The sequence below is a fragment of the Drosophila miranda genome, chromosome XL (genome assembly GCF_003369915.1).
Source record: "Drosophila miranda strain MSH22 chromosome XL, D.miranda_PacBio2.1, whole genome shotgun sequence".
NCBI lineage: Eukaryota > Metazoa > Arthropoda > Insecta > Diptera > Drosophilidae > Drosophila > Drosophila miranda.
The window spans coordinates 20293561-20310405 of record NC_046673.1 but is presented as its reverse complement, the minus strand read 5'-3'; the positions used below and the strand labels follow the sequence as shown (position 1 = coordinate 20310405).

General features: G+C 42.0%; 2 protein-coding genes and 1 long non-coding RNA gene across 5 annotated transcripts in view; 2 read left to right on the top strand and 1 right to left on the bottom strand.

The window, feature by feature from the left end:
* LOC108163215 overlaps positions 1–16845 on the bottom strand; it is a 147883-nt gene that overhangs the window by 116563 nt on the left and 14475 nt on the right. The gene's annotated exons all lie outside the window — the stretch shown is intronic.
* LOC108163266 lies at positions 6281–6959 on the top strand. Its single transcript, XR_001775656.2, has 3 exons — positions 6281–6358; positions 6439–6765; positions 6822–6959. It is a non-coding gene; the product is annotated as an uncharacterized LOC108163266 (long non-coding RNA).
* Positions 12707–16114, top strand: LOC108163225 (mucin-2-like). The gene is made up of 2 exons (XM_017298385.2): positions 12707–12794; positions 12857–16114. The coding sequence occupies exons 1-2, from the start codon at positions 12785–12787 to the stop codon at positions 15880–15882; spliced, it is 3036 nt and encodes a 1011-aa protein (XP_017153874.2). The 5' UTR covers positions 12707–12784; the 3' UTR covers positions 15883–16114.

The following is a 16845-nucleotide window of genomic DNA, read 5'->3' as shown; positions in this document are numbered from 1 at the left end:
CTTGCCCCGACCCCACCTTCATCCGACAAATGCCGGCGGACGAAATTTTTTTGCTCTCTGATATGTATATCCTCTGGCCGCCTGCTGGACATCCATGTGAAGGGTTGTCGCTCTGGTCTGGAATGCTCTGTGACAGTGGGGCAATATTATGTGGCTTATACGGAATGGCAGTGGCCAGCAGCGAGGAAGGAGACTCCTCTCCAACGTCAACGGCCACAAGAATAATGTTGCATTTTATGTCCCTCAAATGTAATTCGCGGATGGAACGCGTCTCGTTCGCATAATCGGATTTGGAGAGCACACAGAGAGACACAGATTCGTGAAAGAGTGAAAAACCCATTCAAATTTGACAATCAAATTTAGTCGGGAGACAGACATTTTCTTCATTTCACTTCGTTATGCTACAGCCCAGCCCCCCGATTGCGGTTCTAAAGGAAACAATCATTTGCTCATGTACTCATCTGTTAATTAAAGCTCGATGCAGGATTGAGTTGCTACTCGAGTCTATAATCAAGATCTACATCATGGCATCAACATTTCTGTTCAGTAAATTGTTAAGAATCATTAATCATTTTCGGTTTATGGGACAGTGCATCTGGTTAGTAAATCCATTGGGCTTACCCGCTTTGTGACTGCAATACAAAAATACTTTTAGCGGCAGTAAGAAATGTTATATTTATAAAAAATACCATAAGCTACCAAGAATTAGTACTCCAGTACATTACTTTGTGGACCTCTGCCCATGACTGCTACAACATGATTCGAAATGGACAGAACTAGCCGCTTATCATAGAATCCTGAGAGATCTGTTTGGGGCGTTTCATCATGGTTGCGCTTGCGCTTAGAGAAGTATTTTTTGGACATCTTATAGACTTCTCGAACATAATCGAACTCGTGAATCCTTCTTTCGACACGTTCTGATTTACGATTGCCGCTGGGCCACGGACTTGGGTAATATATAACGCAATTATCATGTGCGTATGCAGCACGTAAAGTTAGTAGATATTCCGTCCGTCTACCTGCCATCTCGGAGATTTTGGATACGTTTACCGTACCATATGCATCACAAATAATAAATACATGTCGCCTGCAAATGCATCGGCCAGATTTCACTTTATTTTACAGACAGCATTCGCCTCTCCACGATCGATTGCAGATACCACAGTATCCCCTTGAAAGCCGCTCCTTCAGCCTCTCCATCATTTGCAGAATGTCGTCCACGGACATCTGGTACTTGAGGCTATTTTTATTGTTTGTAGAGTGTTGGAAACTGTGTTGGAAGGCGTGACACACACAAAGTACTCGCCAAGTTTACAGTGTTATTGGATTGTACTCGATACTTACTCCGCAGTATCGATAAAGTATTTGTACTCTTATCGAATTTGATTTAAAGATGGTTTTGGATCGGAATATGGCCATGGAACCTCTTTCGTTTGACCATGATGCAATTATACAATTATGTATAATTGTATCATGCTTGAGACTATTTTTATTGTTTGTAGAGTGTTCGAAACTGTGTTGGAAGGCGTGACACACACAAAGTACTCGCCAAGACTACGAAATACTCGATACTTACTCCGCAGTAACGATCAAGTATTTGTACTCGTATCGAATTTGATTTAAAGATGGTTTTGGATCGGAATATGGCCATGGAACCTCTTTCGTTTGACGAACTAGTGGAACAGTTCGAAATGGACTGCATTGTATTTTTCCATCCCCCCTTTAGCGAACACATATTTTCGCAGGCCGAAAACAATTTCAATGCTCGCTCGTTGGGCATTAAAAATGAAAAGCCACACACAAATTATAATGCCCGTGTGCAGACATGCCGACTGAAAAATCCAATGAATTTTCAAATGCAAACATACATACATGTACATATGTATTTGTATCGAAATGTGCGGCTAGTTGCTTTGAAAGAGGAGCCAGGGGGGCGCTGTGGGTATTTGGCGGTTGATAAACCGTTTGTCTGGGCAATTATAAATGCATAAATGCATATGGCGAACGGGTTACATGCAAAATTTACGAATTATTATCCGAAGCACACAGGCACATAGACACATAGACAGCATCCATGGGTTGGAAGCTAATCAAATTTTCCAGGTGCTAACTAAATTGGTTTTTGGGGATGAAATGCGGGTTGAGGTGGGAAAATATGCTGAGGAAAAGGGTCATAAAAGGGGGACTGTGGAAAAGGGACACCGAGAGGGGAGGAGGGGAGCCTTTTCCATTCAATTAGCCCCGAGTGAGGATATACATCAATGTTCACTGCTCCACTTCCCTCTCTTCGCTCCACTCTTTCGCACTCTTTCCGACGTGGCCTCTCCGCCTTGGTCCCTCCTCTCTGTCACTTCTCTTAAGTGGGCTGATGAACTGAAATGAGCAGAGGAGACCAGGACAGTGTGGTTGGGGGTCGCCTGATGACCTGTAAGGCATATTCAGCACTTTTGGCCCATTGTCTGCTCATCAGCACCTAACCCTCATCCTCCTTTTGCTCCTTGTCCAACTCCACCTCACCTTCTTCATCACGAACCTCTCGCCATCTCTCTTCCTGTCTGTCTGTCTGTCCATCTGTCTGTCTGTCTGTCTGGGTGGGTAGGACAATCTATTTAGCTTCCACTAGGGCCGCCCTGGCCCTGGGCCTTGGGTCATACATTTTAATGTCCTTTTCCTTGTTGTTTTTGCTCTTTTAGCTCTTCCGATTGTTGCTGTTGCTTTGTAGTTGTTGCATTCCTCAATTTGTTTGCACACCCATCACATGAAGTTGTTGTCTCGATTTCAGCAACTAACTAAGAAACGATGGACAGCTCAAAGCCGGAGATCTACGTACCCTATCGTCGATCGCTACCCTACTACCCTTTTATGATCTATTTATGATATATACATTCGTACTGATCTAGTGATATATACATATATACGATCTTCGCAGCTTCCAGCTATATCTGTCTATTTTTATTATATAAATAAGTTTTGGGTCGTCGTCGTCATCCGCCAAGTATCTACATATCAATACTGAATACGTATACTGAAAAGTTTCGCAAGAGCTTCCTTCAAGTCATTATACCCCTTGCAAGGATATGAAAATGGTCATCCAGGTCCCATGCTGTGTGTGTGTGTGTGTGTGTAGTTTTCATTAACTTTGGCCCAGATCCCCATGAAGGAACTTTAATTAAATGAGCCTGATGAATAACTCAAGGATTTTCGGATTCTTTAGCTCAAGGGATTTTCTCACTTCAAAGTGGTTAAAGGTTTTTAGGCTGTCATATAGATACGCACTTTATAATTAGAAATACATTAAAATCAATGAACACTTAAAGGCAACATTCCAGTCAATGGTCGATGTTGGATGTCGACCAAAACGTAGACCAGACATGGAAAAGATTGCCGGACAGTTGCAAGTCCACGTGTACTTCAACTCCTTAACATTTTTCCCATAGCCGTAGCCCCATACATATGCATGAACATCTGGCAAAATCATATAAAGTATCCGTAAAATTTTCTCTGGACAAGCGACTTGAAACAGCTCTTCAAACTAGTCAAAAAAAAAATGGAGACAGCGAGAGTGAGAGAGCGAGAGAGAAGTGCTCAGACAACATTTTCAGCGCTTAGTCACGCACAAAAACTTTTTTCGAATAATATTATCTGTAAAGCGCAAAGGAAAAAAAAAAATAAGAAAAACAGATACTTAAATACGCCCACGTACACGCCCACACGCTTAACAATTCAATTTGGGAGAAATACAAAAAAATTGCGAGAGAACAAGTGAGGAGTGGGAGACCAGGAAGAAAGTTTGGATAAAGAAGGCAAGAGATAAAAACTCAATGGAGTCAAAATTTGTTTTGGTTTTACCCACTCAACTAAAACTTGGGCTCTCCATGGTCGGCCATGGTGTGTGGATATGTGGATATATGTACATATGTACATAGGTCTGGCTCTGGGAATGTGTAAAAGTGCAGCAAAACGTTGCAGCCACCGCCAAATCCAGTTCAGTTCAGTTCAGTTCAGTCCATTGCAGTCCTCTCTGCTGTCCCGTTGGCTGCTGCCTGTGGGCCAAAAGTTTAATTGTTCAACTTGGACTCCGCTCCACTCAAATCCCCTTCCTGCCCCATCCACAACCCCATTTCGAGCCACTTCACACACTTCATTCAAGCGCTTTGGTCCAAACTTTGTTGCCTCCACTGCCGCTGTTTGTTGCAACTCCAATTGTGCAACAGACGAACACACATTTGAGGAAATAAATAATAAAAAAAAAACAAATTTCAAACAAAACGTCCAGCACAAATAAATAAAAATAAGAGAGCCATGCAACCAAAACAAATCAAATGAAACCAAATAAAATTCCAGTCTTACACGATTTATTTCGATCGGATCGGCCTTCATACGTTCTGATGCGATTTCCGCATATGTAGATACTAAGTGCACATTATTTAACCTAAATTTTAACTTTTGATATTTATCTGCAGATCAATTTTTTGTTCTGTGCTTCAAAGGCCAGGGAAGATCGTTGGGGGAGTGCTGGGATTGCTACATATGTTCCCGCGTTCCTTTCTTCTTTTTTTATGTGTGTGCCTGCATCTCCCGATGTGACAGCGTGTTTGTTTGCCACATATGCGACGCGATAGTTGTAGTACGGGCGGTTGGTCTGGTACAAATAAAGTGCCTTCTCGTTCACCCGCGCACTCAGACTCTGGTCCGGATATTCCAGAATATGCTGGATAGCTAGTAGTATCATCCTGACATCCATCTTCGGGGCCAGGAATTTCGGCTCGAGCACTTGGCTCAGAATCTTCAGGTAACGCGTGGGACCAACGTTCGGGTGGAATATGTTCGACTCGAAGCGCACAAGCGGCAGCGAGCCGGGATACAGATTGTTGTAATACAATGTAACGAGAAAGCGCCCGTGCTCCCACGCCGTAGATTTCATCCCTGATACCACGCAGTTCCACACCATCCAGTTTTTGGTGCCGTCCTCGTTCTCCGACGGGCCGGCGAAAAATCCCGGGATCGGATACCTCAGCCACTGTTTCTGCTCCGCTATCAAAAGATTTATAACATCAGCGGACATCTTCTTCAGTATTTAGTCTGCTTTTTATGTTGGCTTTGTCTCGACTCATCAATACTGCGCCTAGTGTTGGATAATACACAACAAGTAGATACCGCAGCTGGTCCATGATGCAAATATACAAGGTGGTCTCGTCGGCAAGTCAGGCTCTTAACGTATGCTAGCAATAAGTGCGAGTGAAACGCACATAGTATAGCGAGTGTGAGTGAGACGGCATATGTTAATGTTGATTAACCCTTAACAGGCCCGTGGGGTTTACAATTTTAAAATAAAATGATTTTACTGATATATTAATATTTAAATTTTATGCAGCCATTAATAATTTTTCTTCAAAATTTTTAGTTATATTAAAATGTTCTTTTACATAATATATAAAGATTACTTCTAATTCTGTGGTATTTTTTTTATATGCTTTTTATATAATATGCAATATGTCATTTTGTTGTTGTCGGGACATAAGGGCTAAGAATATATCAAAAAATTCGTCCGTGAACAACCTTCATCATCAACATGCAAGCATGCACTGACGATAAGGGACAACACGAACGAACTTGGGCTCCCGACGAGACCACCTTGTATAATTGCATCATTAGCTGGTCAGCCGATAGTGGAACTATTTACTGCAGCCTTTAGTCGTGAGTTGATCGTCTTGCTTAATTCGTTACTAGTTGCGATCAACTTAATATATAGTATTGAAGGATAATTCTTCATTCAGACACCCACATTATGAAGACAAAAGTGAGTTCTGTTGATATTTTTAATAAACGAAACTGATAGAAAACTAAAATCGGATTTTTAGTTTAGAACTTGACAATTATTTTAGTGAACAGCAATTTTTTCTCTATTTTCATGAACATACCACATCTCTCAAGTCGGATAAAAAGTAAACTACGTATCTTATGATTACTTTTGTGGATCTCATAGTTCTCATAGGATCTCATTAGCCAGCTTTTCGTAACAAGACCGTCTACCGCGATATGAGTCGCAACAAAACGAAGAGATTAATATTAAAACATAGTAAAACATATATTGATATACAGAACAACTTCGATACCTGGAAGAAAATGTTTCAAGTGTATTCCATTAGAATAAATGAATATTTCACAAGCTGATTATGATCCAATTAGCTGAGCAACTGAAGACATTTTTGAATCAATTCAAATGGGACCAGAGTGAAAATAAATCAGAGGAATACCCATTCTGTTACATCCGATACCTCAAGCGTTTGCCCCTAACAGCACATTTGGTGCATTAATTTTCTCTAAAAAAAACACACACATTTATATGTTTCAACTTGTGGGTTTGATTTGGCTAATTTCATATCTGTGTGCATACATATTGTTGTATTCCGTTCATTTGAATGCATTTACTTGCAGGAAAACGGAGGAAATATGCTGAGTTTGCGGGGCAAGGTCCGGCGCACTTACTAACAATTTTGATGAGACACATTTGGACACTTGCACTGCCGACATGACAGCTGAGTGCTCCGGCCACGTTTTTTGGCGCGGTGATTCTCTACCAGATAAGATGCATACATATGTCCGCCTTGCCTTGAGGGGGCAGTCAGTGCATTCAATCTTATTAAAACCTGCGTGCGGAGCCCTAAAATCCATTTCGCACAGCTGAAGGGAGGCAAAAACACGTAAATTTCATTGATTTAGTGATGTCCGATTTTTCCGGCGAATAAGGACGAAGAAAAATAAGTAATTTTACATTTTAAATTGTGAATTTTTCGAATCCATTTCTCTGTATTTCGTAGGAGGGTCTTGGAAAAGGAAGCGCTAGCCTGTGTCTGCTACATAAGAGTACTATACATATATCCATACGAATAGAGTATACCCTTTTACCCCACGAGTACCGTGCCTAATAGTATACATAAATAAAGAGCAAACACAAAATAGAGGTAAAAAACTTGGAAATTTGTATGCGAAAACAACGCGATGCCGATGTGGAAAATGTTAAAGCTGCCACACGACAACAGCAACAAAAGCAAAAAAAACAACAACCAGAGCCGAACCAAAGGAACAACTGCAATTATTCAACAATTTGCAAGGCTGGATGGGCGGGAGTTGCCTTTCAGATGGAAGGCGAGGGAGAAGGAAAAGTTCTTCAAACTTTTGCCATACAAAAGTGTGCTCAAATTTATATACAATACTTTATACATACATACAAATGTATGTACATACAAAAACATAATAATTTTTTTATGTTTTTCTGCAGTGCTCTTTTTATTGCAATTTTGAGCGAAAGTTCGGAAGAACTCCTTGGAAATAATAATGAATGTGAGTACCAAAGGTAAAGAAAATATTTTTATACCCGATACTCAAAATGAGTATTGGGGTATATTAGATTTGTGGTAAAAGTGGATGTGTGTAACGTCCAGAAGGAATCGTTTCCGACCCCATAAAGTATATATATTCTTGATCAGCATCAATAGCCGAGTCGATTGAGCCATGTCTGTCTGTCCGTCTGTCCGTCCGTCCGTCCGTCCGTCCGTCCGTCCCCTTCAGCGCCTAGTACTCAAAGACTATAAGATCTAGAGCAACGATGTTTTGGATCCAGACTTCTGTGATATGTCACTGCTACAAAAATATTTCAAAACTTCGCCCTGCCCACTTCCGCCCCCACAAAGGACGAAAATCTGTGGCATCCACATTTTTAAAGATACGATAAAACCAAAAACGCAGAATCGTAGAGGATGACTATATGTTCTAGAGTGTAAAATCGCAACCAGATCGTATAATTATTACAGTAAGAATCAAGAAAACAATTTCATTCTTTCTCGCTCTGTCTCTCTCTAACACACAGGTTTCATGGTCGGCTTTGCCAATTGCAAAATATGAGTTCAAGGATCTCAGAACCTATAAGAGCCAGAGCAACCAAATTTGGTATCCACACTCCTGTGATATCGGACCTTGACCGTTTCGTGTCCAAATTTCGCCACACCCCCTTCCGCCCCCGCAAAGGACGAAAATCTGGGACATCCACAAATCTCAGAGACTATTAAGGCTAGAGTAACCAAATTTGGTATCCGCACTTTTGTTAGATCTCACTATAAAACGTATATCTCAGAATTTCGCCCCTCTCTTTTCCGCCCCCACAAAGGACGAAAATCTGTTGCATCCACAATATCGCACATTCGAGAAAACTAAAAACGCAGAATCATAGATAATGACCATATCTATCAGATTGCTGAATCTGGATCAGATCAGATATAGTAATATAGCTCAAAAAGCATATAGTAAAAAAAAATGGAATACCATATTAACGATCGATTCGAATGGGTTCTTTGGTAATAGAAGATTCAGTAAAAAATGGTTTTAAAAAAATTGTACGAGTTTTTAGAAATGCTTGAATTATTAAAGACCTATAAAATTAATTGCTACAAATTTACACGACGGAAAAATCCATTTTGGAACGAACACAACTCTGGCGGTATTGATTTATGGGCAACAAAGTTTTTAATGGGTTGAAACAGTTTTGCTCATTCCCTTTTTGTTCCTCTCAAATATTATCCATACAATGGGCTTAGTCTGAGTAGAGTTTTTACATGTACTCGTATGTACAAATATAGTTATTAAGCCTACAGACCAAAACTCTGTTATTCAGGAGATATAGCTCACAGAGCTCACACCATATAAAAAAAAATATTTTTACGCACACTTGTTAAATCCATCGCAAATGCACATCTCATCATTTCAAATGGATAGCACAGCCAATCATCAAAGTTAATATATGACTAAAATCATCCAGCATACAGTAAATGTCAACATACATAAATAGTTATCATCAAAAAGATTAGGTTTTTGAAATAATAATTACACAAATAAATATATATTTGTACATATATATTTTGTGTCAAATAATTGACTTGCATATTTGATTTCCTGGTGAATTCCATATGTATTTGAATAATAAATTATAATAATAATAAATGAATAATTTATTCCATTTAAATTATTATTTAATAATTAAAATAGGTATATGTAATATTAATATTGTTTTGTTAATATATTGACTTTGCGACATTCACTTTGATTGAAGACAGGGGAAAGAAAATGTATATAATAATGGCAAAAGTTTCCTATTCAATCCCTTTCACCATCTGGCGAGACTATATATTCATTATGTGAATCGCTCAAACCCGAAAAAGTTCTTCGGCTGAGTAAGTCTTGAGCTGTTCTGTTCCACACATCGCCATTATGGCAGGGACTCACGTAGTTTTTCCGTAGTTTGTTCCCTGTCCAGGTCTGTCTTGTTTACAGATATTTTTTCGGGCTTTTTACCCAGGTTTTTTTGGTAGTTGTTGTCGGTTTATTCTGTTGTCGTGGCACAAAAATTGTGTAGCTGCGTCCGATGCAGTGATTTTGTTGCTGTGCTATAAAATATGAGCTTGAATTAGGCAACCATAGACAGCACACACATATATAAAAGCACACAGATACGCAGGCACGCACACCGACAAATATATTTGTGCAAAGTTTTCATATATTCGTGTGCCTGAAGTTTGGGGGGCCGGCACGGGCGGCAGAAAGAAGCTGATAAAAAAACATGTAAGAGAGAGGCAGGGACATATGTCCTGTAGGGATTTGGCCGGCTCGGGGCTCGGGGCTTGGGGCTACGGGGCTCCTACGGCTCCTAGGGCTCCACTGGCCCGACACCGAAGGTGCGAGAGCGTTACAGTGTGTGTGTGTGTTTTGTCAAATGTGCACTCATTTCTGCTGAAAAATTGAAGTACATGCATGAGTGCTCCGGCCTGTCACAGGCTGGCCCCCCAAGCCATACCAAGCCATACCGAGCCATCCCAAGCCGCCAGGATGTGCCAAGCTTTTTAGCTTGTAGTGTTTTTCTTCTCGGTTTTTCCTGTTTCCCTTTTTTTTATTTGTTTTTTTTTTTTTTGTAGATTTTATAAGATTTCCGGTCACTTCACTAATGAGTTTTACAATGCCTCGTAGCACAGACACGCTGCCACACAGTGCCAGTGAAAATTGTTGATACAATGTCCTTGGACAAACAATCCTTAAATCCAATCCTTGCCTACACAAACACACGCACACACACTTGTCAGCCATGTGTGTGTGTTTAATTTAATTTCCCATTCTTCATCTGTGTGCATGTGTGTTGAGTGTAGGGAGAAATGGCAGAAAGGGTCTTCCATTGAGCCGTGTCTCTGTTTGTCTTTTGTCGCCCCAAGCCGGCTCCATCTCCGGGGGTCATCATTTATGGAGCTAGGACACCCAAAAAAGTTTGCCAGGGACAAAAGTCTACAACATTTAAGTGCTTAATTTATGTTGTTGGACTAATTCATTTCGATGGCCGGAAGATAAGTGAAAGAGTCCCGAAAAACCTGACAAAAGGTAAGCCTCGCTCCGATGCCGAAGGAGTTAACATAATTGAGGTAAAGTATTTGCTGCTCTCGGCAGTCTGAGTGGCTCGAAATGGATTTTTAACCATTGTTGATTTAACTTTGGACACAATTTCAAAAAGACTCTCTAAACGGTAAAGTGCCAGGCAGTTGCTAAAGCACACTCTTAGGGTCATCCCGTAGCCACCAGAAAGATGCTTTAACTCCCACACAACCACAAATGATCTTGAGACGGTGTTTATAGGCAAACTCCTTAAAGTATTCAACACCATTTGCCGGCAAACTTTATCGGGGTTCGGCGAGAGTCTTGCTCAACTTCTTGTGGCGAAAGTGATTCATTCATAATCTGAGCTAGTTTCCTCAACTATTCTGAGCATATCTCCATCTGGCTCAACCGGCTAAATCTCATGCATAATCTGAGATTGTTTCACCAACAAAGTATTCGATATACATACATCCATACTTATGTCTTCTATATACGAGGTGAATTTATCATAAACTTTTCCCCCTTTTTAATATTCACATCACATGCTGCGTATGAGTAATTTCAAATGGCAAATGGCAGAGTTGTGTAGGCGAAGGTGGGCTCCAATGCGGGTGTTGGATTGGTTGGTGGGGGGGCTAAGTGACTGAAACAGGACGCAATGAACCGCATCAATCGAGCTTAACACCACCGAACAGAGTAGGGTTACATATACATATATGTATGCCTGTATGGCATATTAGTCAAAACCATTCCACCTGGTCAAAATTAGCCCGAAATCCATCCTTATCCAATCCTGCCTAATTTAAGCCCCAATCGAACCTATTTTATTTGATCTTACTGAAAGGATCTTCGAGCAAACTCTAGAAATTAAAACCCAAGCCAGACAGAGCCCATCCCCGAAACACACATACTCGTACATACATATGTAAATAGCCGCAGCATTAGCCAGGCACAGCCATGCTGCTAAAAGATGTCCAAAAATAGATGTGTGCATAATAAATTTTAAAATGTGACAACAATTGATTCTGTTTATTTGCGGCGCTTGAGAATGGCTTACGCTTTAAATAAATAATTATTTACGATCAGGGGGCGAGGACCCAATGGGCTGAGCGCTTGAAGGCTGTCCAGATTTTTGTCGTTGCAATTTTGTTTTCCTTTGTGCATGACACCCTCGGTGATGGTGAAGCATGTATACCCTTTAATATTATTAAGTTAGCACAAATTCTATGTTGAATATCGTCGTACAAGTTATAATGTAATAATTTAATAGCTATTAATATTTGAACCGATTGTCAGATGTTTGACGCCTTAATTTTTACTGAAATGTTTCTATAACGAAATAATTACATAGTCGTTGCCACCCGCCTATGTCTGGCTTGGTTTGGCTGGGTATCAGGTATAAAATTCGCTCATAAATCTTAGCTGCAACAACCATATTTAATTACAAAAGTTTTGCCAACTGTCCAACAAGGACTCCCTGTCCGGGACAATACCACGGATACACGGGTCCTTTCTGGCGGCTGGCTGCCTTTTTGTTTTTCCAGCTTTTCCCGCCCGATGATTGTAGAAGGAGTGACAATGAGGCGGAGGGGTGAGCGAGTGTAGAAGGCTGGAAAATTATTACACATACAGAAAACACCCACACATACACGCCCCCTTAGGCTCTTTGCCATTTTTATCGGCTGCCAAATGGCCGACACTTGTCCACTCCAGTCCGTCCAGTTCTGGCCACTTTGCCATTGGCCTAACACTTCCGGGCGAGGCCATAAACCGAAATCTCTTGTTTGCACTTCTATTGGCCGGGATGGGTTCAGCAGAGGGATATTGGGCCGACTGCGGAATCAGTTAACAGGCAATTTCAACTATTTTACAGACTGCGTATAGCATGCCAAATTACCCAAGCCAAATGTCAATACCATTGACAGACCCACACAACTCGAACGCAGCAGCAAATATGGGGTTCCAAAGGGAGAAATTCGATCCACAGCACATTTCAAGATTTCTTCGGAGTGCGGACAAGACGTTGCACAATGAGACCGACACAGCAGTTAGCAACCATTATCTATGGGGTGCGGAAAACAGTTCACTTCGAATATTCTTTATCTTTCGCTGCTGTTTGTGTAGTCCCACGAATCCTTACATATCTGAACTGCAAGTATTTCGCTTAATTTGTTGATTGCACCCGGCAGATCGTGGACCATGTACCACTTGAAACTGTTCAAGAGCCTCCGGTCAGCGATAAGATCACAGCCTGAGAAAACTGGTATATAAGCCCCACCAGATGGCGTTGCCAATGCAGTCCAACCATTATCTCTCGGCGGAGAAGAAGAAACTTCAGTAGAGGAACCATTAACACGGAAAAAGTTCTAAAATGAGAGTTTGTGAGTAGCTCCCGGAAGCACCCGCTGATAATCGACTCTGATGGTATTCCTCTTTCATGCAGTCAACTTGCTGCTGATTGGAGTTTTGATTGCGTTGTGTGTCAGCGCGGAATCGGTGAGTGCTCACCCTCCTAAGGACGAGCCCAGGCCCGAGCCATGTGACACCACGACGAGACCACCCTGTGAACGGACGACGACCACAACCACCCTCGATCCACCCTGTAAAAGAACTACCACAACGGAAACGCCATGCACCACAACTAAGGAAACACCCCCCTGTGCACGATCAACTACAACAACGACACCCTCTGAACCAACAACCACAACAACGACAACACCCTGTGACACAACGACAACAACCACTACAACGACAACAACAACCACAACCACTACGACGACAACCACAACAACCACTAGTACAACAACGACGCCTACCACAACAACCACAACAACTACTACGACAACAACTACGACGACAACCACTACTACACCAACGACGACAACAACCACTACAACAACAACAACAACAAAAACGACAACAACCACTACAACAACACCCTGCGAGCCAACCACCACAACAACGACAACAACTACTACGACAACCACTACCACAACAACCACTACTACAACAACCACTACAACAAGAAACTGTGACACAAAACCCATCACAACAACGACAACTACTACGACGACAACCACAACGACAACTACCACAGAAGGTACCTGTGACACAGCCACAACAACGACGACAACAACAACAACGACGACAACCACAACAACGACAACGACAACAACAACAACTACAACGACAACCACTACTACAACAACAACGACAACAACAACGACAACGACAACGACGACAACAACACCCTGTGACACAACCCCCACCACAACGACAACAACGACAACTACTACGACGACAACCACAACAACGACGACAACAACCACTACCACAGAAGGTACCTGTGACACAGCCACAACGACAACAACAACAACAACAACGACGACAACCACAACAACGACAACGACAACAACAACAACTACAACGACAACTACTACTACAACAACAACGACAACAACAACAACAACAACGACGACAACAACACCCTGTGACACAACCCCCACCACAACGACAACAACGACAACTACTACGACGACAACCACAACAACGACGACAACAACCACTACAACAGAATGTACCTGTGACACAGCCACAACAACCAAAACAACAACGACGACAACCACTGCTACACCAACAACGACCACAACAACAACTACGACTACAGCCACTTCTACAACAACGACGACAACAACCACTACACCCACACCCTGTGACACAACCACAACACCTACAACAATCACAACAACACCGACAACAACTTCAACGACAACCACTACAACAACATCCTGTGACACACCCAAAACAACAACAACTACGACAACAACCACTACTACACCAACAACGACAACAACAACGACGACAACAACCCCTACAACAACGACAACGACAACTACGACAACAACATCAACTACGACAACAACGACAACGACAACAACAACCACAACTACAACCACACCCACAACAACTACAACAAAAATACCCTGTGACACAGCCACAACAACAACAACGACGACAACAACCACTTCAACACCAACAACGACAACAACTACAACAACACCCTGTGACACACCCACAACAACAACAACTTCGACAACTACCACTGCTACACCAACAACGACAACAACAACGACCACAACAACCACTACAACAACGACAACAACAACGACAACAGCAACCACAACTACAACGACAACCACAACTACAACAACACCCACAACAACCACCACAAAAATACCCTGTGACACAGCCACAACAAAAACAACTTCGACAACTACCACTGCTACACCAACAACGACAACAACAACGACCACAACAACCACTACAACAACGACAACAACAACGACGACAGCAACCACTACAACAACCACAACTACAACGACAACCACTACAAACACACCCTGTGACACACCCACAACAACACCAACAACAACTACGACGACAACCACTACTACAACAACGACGACAACTACCACTACAACAACAACAACTACGACGACAAGCACTACAACAACACCCTGTGACACAACCCCAACAACAACAACTACGACGACAACTACGACGACAACTACAACGACAACTACTACAACAACAACCACTACAACAACAAAAACAACTACGTCAACAACCACTACAACAACACCCTGTGACACACCCACAACAACACCAACAACGACGACAACCACTACTACAACAACGACGACAACAACCACTACAACAACAACAACTACGACGACAACCACTACAACAACACCCTGTGACACAACCCCAACAACAACAACTACGACGACAACCACTACAACAACACCCTGTGACACAACCCCAACAACAACAACTACGACGACAACCACTACTACCACAACGACGACAACAACTACAACAACGACATCCTGTGAAACAGCAACTACAACGACGACATCCTGTGAAACAGCAACTATAACGACGACTACAACACGCCAACCATGTACAACAACAAGGCCACCCTGTACTACAACAAGGCCCCCATGTACCACAACAAGGCCACCCTGTACTACAACAAGACCCCCTTGTACAACAACAAGGCCACCATGTACAACAACACAGACTCCATGTACGGAACCAACCACCACTCCGTGCCCCACACCAGCCCCAACGAAGGCCCCCGCCTCACCCGATAACGGCAACACCGGCAATAACGCAAATACCAATACTGGCAACAACGCAAATACCAACACTGGCAACAAAGCAAATACCAACAACGAAAATACCGGGAACGTGGCTCTTGTTCAGATTCTGATGTCCCGACGTGACTGTCGCGGCAAGGAAGACGGTACCTATCTGGCCGACAGACGCCATTGTCGCCACTACTACGTGTGCGACGGGCAGAGATCAAGGCGCCAGAACTGTCCTCAAGGACAGTGGTTCGATCGTGCGCTGAAAACTTGTCGTCAAAGCAGCGAGGTTACCAATTGCCTGGCTATGCGCAATTAGGAATTCAGATATTCCAGATTGAATTGAAATGGAAATGAAAATTTAAATGATCCACAATCAACCTTTCTATCGCGCGTGAGCTATCTACATATGTATATTCCAAATTTTTACAAGTCAAACCATACTATTTCAATAGACCTGCAATTTATTCGATTAAGTATCAATGAAACTAAAGTAATATGTATGTTGAAATATTTTGAAAGCAATAAACTAATTTTTCATAGCCATAAAAGGATTAGTGTGTCTTCAATAGAATGTAATAGCTCACGCTCAGTCACGGGGGACAAAAACACACGTGGATCAGTACTTACTCGACTTCTTGGTTAGGCTGCCGTATAAAATGACAATGCGTCTACAGATCCAAAATCACTTCCAAAGTACCTGCAACTGTACATTCAACCTGTTACCAAAGAGAAGCGGGAGCTAGTCCTTTGGACCGCCGTTTCAAAAATGATTACTTCTGCCACCAACACAGACGATAATAGATTTATGACATGGACTAAGTTTTTAAAAGAATACTATCATCGATTGTTAGCCACAATTAGAAAGGTTGCACAACAAAGTATTTTGTGTATTTTGTGGCCCTGAACACGAATCCAGGTTCAGATTTTCTCCATGACGTCAGGTTTCTTTTTCTAACCTTAAAAAGAGGATTTGCTTGAAACTCGTCACTCGGGGGCTTTCGCGGTCAATAATTACGATTTCTAAATCAGCTTTCCAAAATTCAGAATGGCGGATCAAACAAGGCCGGATTCACTTAAACCGAATAGCTCCCCGGCCTTGCTACATCTAAATTTTCCACCCTTGAATAGTTCTTTTGAAGAGAAAATTACTCGATACATCTCGAAACACGAAAACTAGCATCAAATTCGTAATCAGCGACCGTAATCAGTTTCCACCATGTTTCGACCAGATTGGTTTTTTGAGGTTAGAAAAAAAACTTGACGTGATGGAGCAAATCTT